Below are 10,776 nucleotides of genomic sequence, written 5' to 3' on the forward strand. Positions count from 1 at the left end.
CCTGGAACGTCTTTATAATAATATTCATTTAATACATTTAAATATTTCAGTAAAAATTAACAGAATTGGAACTGGTGAACCAACCATAGATACATTAATATGACTGGATCTTACATGTGTGGCATTTACTGAATAGCTGAAACAGAAATATGTTTCTGTCCTTCTTATCTTCTGGCTCAGATATTTTTTGTTGCCATCATGGCGGTCATCTATAGTTGACATTAGGTCATTAGGATGTATTTTTTTTGTTGATTTCAACATTAATACAAAGCGGACTTTAAAGAAATTACTATTCTCGTATTATCCTTGTCTAGCACTTAGATTCCAATTTCGGGTCCATGTTCTTTACAATCTCTAATACATATATATTGTCACTTCCTACTGCCATCTGTGAGTGAAGAAGAAACATTATCTGTTAACGATTTCCTCATAGCATAATGGTGTCTGTACTAACTGTATTTATACTTTTTAGAGTAGGCGTAAAATGTAATAGATCGGCGATAGTTGCTAATCTTTGTGTCAACTTTGTCCTTAGTCAATCTAAATTAAAATTTCTGTATACTAACTTTGTAACCATGACAATTCGACCAATTAAAAAAACAACACCAATACAATAAAGTATATCACTTTATTAATAAAATATATTTTAATATAATTTCTATCAAATACTGTACACTCTTCTACCTATAAAATCTTAATTGCATTTTAAGCGTAATAAACAGTACTTTTTCTCTATTGCAAATTTCACCTTGTATCCTCTTCTACAACTCCCAATGCTTCTAATTCTCTTAAGACGGTTGTCAAATATCCCGGATCCGGATAACTATGGGCACTATTACTCGGCCCGATTTCCGTCTTGTGGGGAATATTCCAAGCTACAACGTCCTCACAACCGGTAGTGTTGGATCTACTTATAGTAAATATCAACTTCCGGTGCCATGCGATGTTTAATAATCGTAGAGTTTTCTGACCTTTGGGACTATCAGGCAAATAAGCCACTCGCGGAAAACCTACAGCGTAGTACTCCTTTCCTGGATTGGGATGATCAGGGCCTTGAATGCCCGACTGAATGCTGAAACACTCTCTTACTACTAATTTTCGAAATAAAAATAACTCACTTGTAGACAATTTGTATGGTTCGGTAGTTCTGATGTCCGGGCAACCTTTTATCGATGATTCCCCATTCCATGATTCCTGGCGGCTGATTACCGTGCTTTTCGCCATATACACACCCACAGATAGAACAGTCTATGTGTAAGTGATCTCCATTCTCTTGTTGCTCGGTCAGCGAGTAATTTAGACAGTCTAAGTGCAACACGTGGTTGCAAGGTAAAGCGACCACTACGAGCGTGGGTCGCAAAGGCTGTCTACATGTCGGACACGGTTGACGGGGGGCCCATTCACAAGGTTGTGATACCCGTACGAATTTGGAGATTATTGCACTAGCCGGATCGACACCTACTAACGGAGGAATTATCACCTCTAACAACTACAAGTAAGAATCAGGACAATTACCAACAATGGAAAGCAAATCGTGTTCGACGTTGTCATCCTCGCTACTGGTACCACAATTTAGTAGATCAGTTGTAGAGACGGTGTTCTGACTTTCACGGCTTTCTTGACTCAAGTACGTCGAAACTGTGTCCAAACTTGGCCGTCTACCGGATTTAGTGCTACTGCTATCGGCATCCAACAGAGATTCTTTGTGGGTGCGGTTCTCAGAGTTGGAAGTTATGTTATTGTTGCTTGATTTATTACCTAACAACATAAACTACAGCCATCTGCACATCTACGTAACACGATGACTTACTAAAAATATTTAAATTGTTTAATATCGCTCTAGCTAGATTAGTAGTACTGGAATCGTTTCCGTTCTTTGGTTTACTATGCGTTCTCTTTTTATTGGCACTTCGTTTATTCTCCACGACGTTTAAAGCGGCACTGCTACCAATGGTCTTCCCGTGGCTTTGCTGCGCGGAGTTTTTGGCACTTTTGGTATTCTCAGATCGACGTCCTAAAAATCCACCATCAGTCACCTCTCTCCAGACCTTATTACAAACCATCTTAACCTGTAACGGACGTCAACTCCTCTAGCTTGACTTTAACTAATGGATAGGGAGCTTGTTTGACTCGTCTAACGCTGCGAACATGCCCGTTCGTCAGCCACCTCTGCGTCAAATTGCTAAAATTTATCAAATACGGAAAACCGAGATGAGTTTTGCTCATGTCGATATTCTGGTCTCCGTTGGCCCAGGCTTCCTCAATAAGACATTGTATGTCCATATCAAAAGGATGCCAGTCGCTGTCGTTCTCGAGATCCACGCATTCCCATTTGGCGCCTTTACCAGCTGGGGACGAGGGAGGATAGCACTTGCGTCGAACTCTAACGACCACATCTGTTTCTTCTTGTACTTGCGTAAGGGTTCGTAAATTGACGTAAAAGTTAAAGAGCGTAGGATCGGCGTCCGATAAAAGTACTCGAGTCAGCTGTTTCGCGTTTGCACGTTCTAGGTGTTGGGTGACTGCAGGGCTGTAGGGTTTCCAATAACCTGTTCGGATTTCGTATTCCCATACAACTACGGCGTGTCCGGACATTCTACGAAGTTAGAAGGTGAGGGCCGGCATAGTCATAAGGGATGTCCTCTTAAAAAAAAAAAAAACACAATGTATTTCAGACGAGTAAGTCTTTCGTTATAGAGGAAATGTTCTTTCGTGCAGGTCATCAGTGCCAGATTTATTTAGTTATTAACCCAGAATAGAATAAATCACTGGAATTGTACAATATTTGTAGAACAGGGTCAACAAGCGGAACGGAAAATCTCATCGTTTCCACGATTATATATTTGTACATATCTGCGATAAAATCCTCAAAAACCCACGTTAAATAAATAATATAATACTAGAAAACAGAAGGTGAAGGAATATGATTGCAAAGTATTTTTAAAACGTGTATCCCATCCAATTTATACTTGGATAACTTTACAGTGTTTGATGTAGGCAACCAACACTACGCACATTTAACACGGTTGACGTCTATTAAACGTAGATTTTTTAATTTAATACACGTGGAAATAACAATCAAATTACATGACACGGAAGCAACGTTTATTTTTAAATAAACGCACTTTTAAAATGTATGCAATATTTCCACGACGGAGTTAACCATTTACGGATTTGTAAAACAAAAACAAACCATTTTCTCGAGAATTGATGGACAAATTGTCGATTAAAACCACACCTAAAAAATATATACGGCAAGCAATTCTTCAAATTTTGACCCACATTAAGAATAATGACAGTTAATAAACCTTTAAACTCACCATTCAATTAATTAACATAGTGACCCCAACGTTTTCAGCTGCTTTTTTCTCCGCGGTACGTTAAAACTGCACACAAACATTGAAAATTATTAAATAAATAGTCGGACGTTGATAATATGCCACTTTACATTCATAATAACCGCTTAATAAGTTCAATTATGTTTTGTAAACATAAAAATCTGTACTTATGACAAGTTAACAAACCACTTCCACCACTGTCTGTTACGTCAATCGTCAACACAACAATGATGCCATCTGTTTCAAATGTCAACGGTACAGTAACGCCAACTTCAGAAAACTATATTTGGGGTTGTCATATTTTTCACATGCGATACTCGAACATCTGATTCTTATTATCTTCATGTTTATGTCGACCATTGAATTAATATTTGATCAGGGACAAAGAGGGTTGGGAGATCAAAAATTGCGACTGCCCCCATCACGAAAAAATAAAAAAGCGTCCATCGGGACATTTTAAAAATGTAAAATACTGTTAAAAATATTTTACTAAAAAAATTAAAAGCTTGAAAAAGTAGTTTCCTTTAGGCTAAAGGGGTTCCAGACATGTTAATACTTTGGAAGTATATACAAATCTACCACATAAAATGCATATTTTACTTTAAAAGCCATCAATAGGTTAAAAAAAAGTTTACATGAATTCTGCTCTAGACTATACAAACTGGGAGATACGGTTCAAGTGTAAACATAGTAAAAAAAACATTTTTAGAACTTTTTCAATATTACGTCTTGCACTTTTGATTTGTATCATGAGTTTTTTTTAATTCAGCATTAGTTAGAATCATGTTAATACCTGTTCATTCTGTGCTACAATGTTAAAAATCTGAATGTGCAACTGTGTGTATAAACAAAGTAATCTATTTGTTACAATTTATATGGCCGGTAGGACCTTTACTAGGGCCACTATTGCCGATTTGGTTAAAGTGCTGACAAGAGAAGTGGTATTTGTCGCCCACTTTATCACAGTTTTTTGTATTACATGTAAATGAAATCGTACCTACACAGATATTCACTTCTAACAAACATTCACTAAATAGATATAATTATAATATAACACAAAAATTACAATAAGATTACACTTAATTTTGAGGTGGCTGTATTTCCATCGTTCTGCATACCCATCCTGCAATGTCCACGTCCTCTGCCTCAGCTTTCTTAATCCAATCGTGATTCTAGAAAAATAATATGTGTATTAATATTACAGAGTGAGTCACTACGCACGCGGTCCTCTATATCTCATAAGTTATTAGACATGGAAAAGTCAGCGACTACATTTCTACGGTTCTTTGAATAGGACACATTAAAATGATTTTCGACTATACAGTGTTTTTTGTTTTCGAGGTATAGTACACAACTTGGTTTTTCAAATGGAATGTTTTTACATAGCCCTTTCTAGGTTTTAGAACCACGGTTTATTTTTGAAGTTCCGATGCAATTTGGCATGTTTTTTCACTTTTTTAAATTTTCCTAGTAATCGCAATATTGTAAGTAATTTTTAAAACCTGTTTTGCAATATTTTATAAACAAATGAACAGACACTTTAGATACTGAATCTTATTCTTTTTTTCTTTTTCTTTCAAAATGTCGATGTGTCCCTTTAAACAGTAAAAATTCTCATTAACTATCAACATCAAACACAAAAAATACTTAACAAAAAGAAAGGGAACCAAAAAAACAGAATAAGGTGTAGTTATAAAATTCAGGATGTTCTATTTGAAAAAATGAAATGCCGGGAATCTCTAAAATGAACTATGATTATAAAACCTAAGAAAAGGTCAATCAGTATGTGTAAAAAAATAAAAATATGGAGTATTGTAATTAAAAAAAAACTAAGTTGTGTAATGAGTAAATTAATATTCAATGTTTGGGTTTGGCGCTTGCGCATGCATTGTGAGAATTTTCTACCCCCTTTTTTATGCACCCTGTCCCATTTTAGAAGCTTGAAATTATTTGGGAATGATGAAAAGTCATTCAAATATCCTCGAAAATTTGCAGAAACTGTTATAGAAATGAATGCCTTTTAGTAACCAATTAACCAACAAAAACGTTTTTTGTCACAAAATTTTACTGCTAGCGAAACCCATCTGTCGCGTGTGAAACGTAACTTGTTTGCGAATGCAACGTTGCAATTCAAATTTCGACTTACCATTAATGTTTTCAAATCTGCTCTTTCGTCAGGATTTTTTCTTAAGCATCTATCCACGAAATCCTTAAATTCATTTGAAAACAAACCAGTTGGCAGTTTTGGAGGTGGTTCGTTCACTATATAATCCAATAATTCAAATATAGCCATAGTTTTGGGTCCTCTTGTATGGTCTGGAGAATCACTGTCATTCTTGTTTTCAAAAATTGCTTTCAAAGTTTCGGCATCAGGAGGTGGAATTGGGTACATACCAATAGCCATTTCAACCAATGACAAACCAAGAGACCAAATGTCACTTTGTACTGAATAGTGTGTGCCTTGGAGTCTTTCAGGCTAAACAGAAAAAAAGAAACTGTAAGTCGTTTTTTTTTCCTATGATGAGTCACAACTTACAGACATGTAACTCCTAGTACCAACGAATGAATTAGCCATGGAATCAATCAACTGCCCCGAAACCCCAAAGTCACAAATTTTGATTTCTCCACTACTGTTAATTAGAATATTACTTGGTTTAACATCTCTGTGCATAATCGCATGTTTATCCCTTAAATAACTCAACCCTTTCAGCACTGCTACGGTAATTTTACCCAAAATATTCTCCGGAATTCGGCCAGCTTTCTTCAGTATCAAATCCAAAGATCCTGCATCCATATACTCCATGCAAATGCTTATCTCTCCATCACTGTAAAAAGCGCCATAAAACCCCACAATATGTGCGAAGTTGCACTCATGTAAGACCTTCAGTTCTCTTATGATCTGTTTTTTAATAGCCGGCTTAACTTCTAAATGAATCAACTTCCGAGCAATTATCAAACCGCTGGATTTATGCCTGACTTTTGTGACCACACCCCCATTGCCGGAACCTAATTCTCCCAGTTTCTCAAAATCATCATCGCCTAAATCACCACCAATTTGTTTCTTTTGGCACAGAAATACCTCAATGCGTTTCCGCTGAGTAGCATCCATGTCGAGTTCTTCTATGCGTGCCGTAATAGTATCAATGCTAGAACCACCAACCAAATTGTTGCTTCTGCAACAAATAAAAAACGATCATCGGAAAAACTGTCGTCTCAAAAAAAACCGGTTTACATATGTAAAGTTAACCCAGCTCGCTTCGCTCGTTACATTAGACATTTTTTTATTTCAAAATGTATGTTACGCTGTTGCTCGCTGAATGGACGGTTTCTTCAGTTCTTGGACATTATATACGGAGCAAAAATTTATTTTTCACATCTTAATATCATCCAATTTTAATATTTCATCAAACATGATTGAAGTGAGCTACAGCTTTCACGACCCGCTACAAAACACATGCAAATGACGTTTGTTGGGCGTAAGATAGATGTACATTTTTATATCATGTCATCTTACAAAAAAAAGTTATTTTTTCATTACAATACTTAAACACCACTTCCATTAGTTCAATATGATATACGTATTACTTCAATTCTTGCAAAAGTTTACTTATTAACGAAAATATCAAACAAAGTTATGTTTGGCCTAACAAAGGCAGCTATTTTTTTGGCAATTTACAGCCGCCACTGTAGAATATTTCTCTCATATGTTTATATTCTAATAAATAAACCATCTAGATAACTTACTGAGCCGTTGATTCTTGAAATGGAGCACTTGTAGGAGTAACTGTTGGAGTCTGATCGAGTGAACCTGGTGGTAGTGTAAGGTTTAACTTATTTTTGGACATTTTTTGCATTTAAAACAGGAAATTGAAAATAAAATGAGAAAAGGGAGAGTTTTTCGCGACACTTTGATCACTTTTAATTAATTAAGCCGGAGTAACTACTATCATTAGGGTGGAACGTTGACACCCAGAAGACAAACGATACTTCAAAATATCGACATTATGATTACATGTATCCCACTAAACGTCGAACATTCAACAATAGTTTTAGGTTAACTTATAAAAAAACTATTCGACTTCAAACATTATTAACTAGTGGTTGTATTTTGACAGTTATTGTTATATATTTTTTATTTTTTAGATGAAACAAAAAACACTAGTACAGAAAACATCTGACATCAGTCAGTAAAAAGGTTAGTACGTATTGGTGACGTTTGTGGCGCCACTGCTAATCTTATTTTGTTTTTATTTGGAGAAATAAATATGCTAATTAATACAACACATCGCACATTGTGCAAAAATGGAAAATAAAACAAAGGTTTTAGTGAACTTACTATGAAATTCTTGAAATATTTATGTAGATGTGCTCCCTGTATAGCATAACTACAGTAATCTGTATACTGTGGGCAAATATAAATTTATATTAAAAGGTATCTGTATTATCCCTTACATTTTCTGAAACGTTCTCGCATTTTACTAATTCTATAATTTAATGTTTTTTAACTTCAGCACACTTCCTAAAAACAAGTGAACATAGTTTTGGTTGCTTTAGATTCATTTTCTTATCATTCTCAATCTTTTATCACACCTTATATGTACTTATTTGATACAAAATGATTAATTAAAAACTGGCAAAAGTGCAAATATTTCGTAAAAGTCCAAGTTATTGAATTTAGTTTTTATTGCTAAGTACTTAATACTCACCTACAACGAATAACAGCGACAAAGATTTGATTATTTTACACATCATGAACTATATTATTATTTTTAATATTTTATTACCGTTACGTACTTGCATTTACATTTTTGATCAATATTTTTTTTTTGTTTTTTTAAATTAAATCTCGTTCGTAAAAAACATCGTTTCCACGACAACTGTTACGTACGTGATACATTTGGCGAGAAATTGGATTATCCTCATTGTTTTGTCATTTTATTGTCGTTTTACAGCTTTAATAGGCATTTACCTAAATTTTTTATTGATTCCTGTTAGACTTTTCCCCTTTATTCGCTCACAGATTTGGATGATCAGAATACCTTTGTTTCCTTCTTCGATTTACCATTTTTGTATTTTGCATTGCTGGTGGAAATACAAACCTCACTGGTATTTTAAATTTCTTGAGGTCAAAGAAACACGTGCTTCATCAATGCGATGTGAAATGTGTTCCTAAAAACAGAAGCAACTGAAAGCGATGAAGACGTGAACAATGATGATATTGAAAGTTGGTTGAAAGTGCGGTGAGGGCTTTAACTTAAAACAATTATTGGGAATCTATTAGAATATTAGATAGAGATATTTTAAATTTGAAAATACCAACTTTACTCTCATACACTAAAACCTTTTGGTCAATTTTGTTAAATTTTACTGTTTAATTCATGTTTCTTCACGTCAAAAAGGTAGCAGAGATTTAAGCAATCTATTATACTACTTTTTGTAATGTGATGTTTTCGCACATCAGTGATAAGTGTTAAATCCACGTATGGTTAAATCCACATCTGCTGAACTTTGGTTTTTGAAAACTGCAGATTGCATTAATATTTTATAAAGGCTGGTCTTGTAGTATTTTTACTAAAAAATTAGCAATACATCTTATATATGGGTACCTAAAACTCCTTTAATACAATTGCACCACGTGGATTGAAGTTTACACACTGCTGCAACAAACTTATCAATGGGCCTTTATCAATTTTCAAGATTCTGTATTTTTTCAATGTTTAAACGTAATCAAGGCATGAACGTTAGGTTTACGAGTCTGTCAAATACTAAATGCAAGTTGATCAAGCAATAAAAAACAATTACCGAATTATTTAACCACCCGCAAAGACAATCGCTTATGTGAATTGTCTATGTAAATAAGAATTTTCCGTAAACTGACTATAAACGGTTTTAAATGAAACGTGCGTACGTTTTTCTGTTCTACCAAAAGTACTATATTTATTAAATAAACTCATCAACATTGTTGTTAGTTTAAAAATTGATTCAGTGATTCTCGTTGGGATGCATAATTACATTAATCAGAAATATTCTGCTTATTAATTATTCGTCAGTGTTATATGTACAAAACAAATCTTGTTCTAAAGGGAAAGTATGCAACCAACTATACACAACTGATCACCAACGTGCCTACTCATAATAAATTCGAGCACTTTTTCCACGTAAATTACACAATAACAATCTCGTTTATACTGTCTTCATATAACCTGTCCAAAAAATAAGTTACTGACATATTTCTTTCTTAGGAAACTCATGTTTTTCTAAAACAGTGACCATGAATACTAAAAAACCAAATTACACTTCATTTTTACTTGACAGTCAGAATTTCCAAGAAAGGTTTGTAGTCTTAGTTAATTTTCAGACAGATTCTGCATGAGCAGTTAACAAATGAGACTGCTTTCTACAGACAACATCATTACATTACTATTTATAATTTTATTGTAGTGTGCTCTCCCTTCTCTTGGCCATTTGTTCAAGATTTTAAATTCTTGCATCTTAAACGCATTCGTTCAGTAGCATTCAATACATTACAAATCGCAGACTTCCTAGAAATCCTAGATGGACCAATTCACCTGAAAATCATCAAATAGAAACAAATAACAACATAATAATAAATACCTTCACATATAACAGCTTGCATTATACTGGAGATTACATGTAATTTTTCCTCGCTCAAATAGTTTTCGCCCATTTCGGTTTTCACTTTTCTGATGTGAACTGGTAAGAGACTTTTGCAACCTTTACCTTAAAACCATTCATCAGTTGTGTTGTGAGGAATCTTTTATTTTCAAACAACAAACCTTTGACCCCAATGCAGACGTTTAGGCAACGTGTGCGCAGTACTAATTATATTATAAATGAGAATGACACAAATTGCTGTTGGATTTGATGAAATAACACTTCTAATATGCAAAACACAAAATCGCGCCTTTTCAAGACACATAAACATACATGATTCCTGCATTTGACATTTGACGACTGCGCCCCCTTCACCGCTGCAGCTTGACAGACAGTGCTACCAAAACGAAGATTGGGGAAGGAAAAAATCACTTCCGACAATTTTGTTATTAAATTCAAAAGTTGATTAATTCTGTATATATTTATTTGTATTTTCATATATGGATACTGTCTTTAATTGCAGTAAATATATATTTTCCTGACCCCTTGTTAGGCACCAAATAGACTAAACATTCCTACATCACAAGCCAACCAACTTTGGATCATTTATAACAATTGTTATATGATTAATTGATTAACTGTATCCAAAATAAATACTAAATAGTGAAGAAAAATATCGTTGTATTCAAAAACTAAGAAACAAAGGACTTAGAAGAAATAGAAACTGATACACGACAAATTAAAGTTTGTAGAGTGTAACATACACATCTTTAAAGATACTTGAACTTCTAGTTTAACAGCAATGTCTACACGTGAGTCTTGA

General features: G+C 34.3%; 2 protein-coding genes and 1 long non-coding RNA gene across 6 annotated transcripts; all 3 read right to left on the bottom strand.

The window, feature by feature from the left end:
• Positions 1-609: 609 nt before the first annotated feature.
• LOC135131143 (protein deltex) lies at positions 610-3,565 on the bottom strand. 3 transcript variants are annotated; one of them, XM_064058720.1, is made up of 7 exons: positions 3,449-3,565; positions 3,321-3,386; positions 2,070-2,643; positions 1,811-2,014; positions 1,516-1,758; positions 1,119-1,461; positions 610-1,072 (listed from the first exon to the last, which is right to left on the bottom strand). In XM_064058720.1, the coding sequence occupies exons 3-7, from the start codon at positions 2,593-2,595 to the stop codon at positions 745-747; spliced, it is 1,644 nt and encodes a 547-aa protein (XP_063914790.1). In that variant the 5' UTR covers positions 2,596-2,643; positions 3,321-3,386; positions 3,449-3,565; the 3' UTR covers positions 610-744. The 3 variants fall into 3 exon arrangements, with proteins under 3 accessions (XP_063914790.1, XP_063914791.1, XP_063914789.1); XM_064058721.1 differs by having other exon boundaries at positions 1,119-1,458; positions 3,321-3,565; XM_064058719.1 differs by having other exon boundaries at positions 3,321-3,565.
• A 798-nt stretch (positions 3,566-4,363) lies between these two features.
• Positions 4,364-7,527, bottom strand: LOC135131145 (dual specificity mitogen-activated protein kinase kinase dSOR1). Its single transcript, XM_064058722.1, has 4 exons — positions 7,083-7,527; positions 5,875-6,511; positions 5,485-5,814; positions 4,364-4,510 (listed from the first exon to the last, which is right to left on the bottom strand). Exons 1-4 carry the CDS (start codon positions 7,190-7,192, stop codon positions 4,418-4,420), a joined length of 1,170 nt encoding a protein of 389 aa, XP_063914792.1. The 5' UTR covers positions 7,193-7,527; the 3' UTR covers positions 4,364-4,417.
• A 601-nt stretch (positions 7,528-8,128) lies between these two features.
• On the bottom strand, positions 8,129-10,322 carry LOC135131188 (uncharacterized). 2 transcript variants are annotated; one of them, XR_010280885.1, is made up of 4 exons: positions 10,136-10,322; positions 9,954-10,079; positions 9,760-9,907; positions 8,129-8,507 (listed from the first exon to the last, which is right to left on the bottom strand). It is a non-coding gene; the product is annotated as an uncharacterized LOC135131188 (long non-coding RNA). The 2 variants fall into 2 exon arrangements; XR_010280884.1 differs by lacking the exon at positions 8,129-8,507 and having other exon boundaries at positions 9,248-9,907.
• Positions 10,323-10,776: the final 454 nt, after the last annotated feature.

Source organism: Zophobas morio, unplaced genomic scaffold (genome assembly GCF_036711695.1).
Source record: "Zophobas morio isolate AGI-343-1 ecotype UQ-CSIRO unplaced genomic scaffold, CSIRO_AGI_Zmor_V1 ptg000019l, whole genome shotgun sequence".
Classification (NCBI taxonomy): domain Eukaryota; kingdom Metazoa; phylum Arthropoda; class Insecta; order Coleoptera; family Tenebrionidae; genus Zophobas; species Zophobas morio.

What these genes read in the sequence shown, in the direction of transcription:
- LOC135131145 (XM_064058722.1), bottom strand. Translation starts at nt 7,192, where the DNA reads ATGCAAAAAATGTCCAAAAATAAGTTAAACCTTACACTACCACCAGGT. An exon ending in TTTCAAGAATCAACGGCTCA is followed by an intron (nt 6,512 to 7,082) that starts GTAAGTTATCTA and finishes TATTTGTTGCAG; the next exon opens with AAGCAACAATTTGGTTGGTG. An exon ending in CAGATTTGAAAACATTAATG is followed by an intron (nt 4,511 to 5,484) that starts GTAAGTCGAAAT and finishes TTATTTTTCTAG; the next exon opens with AATCACGATTGGATTAAGAA.
- LOC135131143 (XM_064058720.1), bottom strand. Translation starts at nt 2,595, where the DNA reads ATGTCCGGACACGCCGTAGTTGTATGGGAATACGAAATCCGAACAGGT. An exon ending in GGAGTTGACGTCCGTTACAG is followed by an intron (nt 2,015 to 2,069) that starts GTTAAGATGGTT and finishes GTGGATTTTTAG; the next exon opens with GACGTCGATCTGAGAATACC. An exon ending in ACCATACAAATTGTCTACAA is followed by an intron (nt 1,073 to 1,118) that starts GTGAGTTATTTT and finishes AGAGTGTTTCAG; the next exon opens with CATTCAGTCGGGCATTCAAG.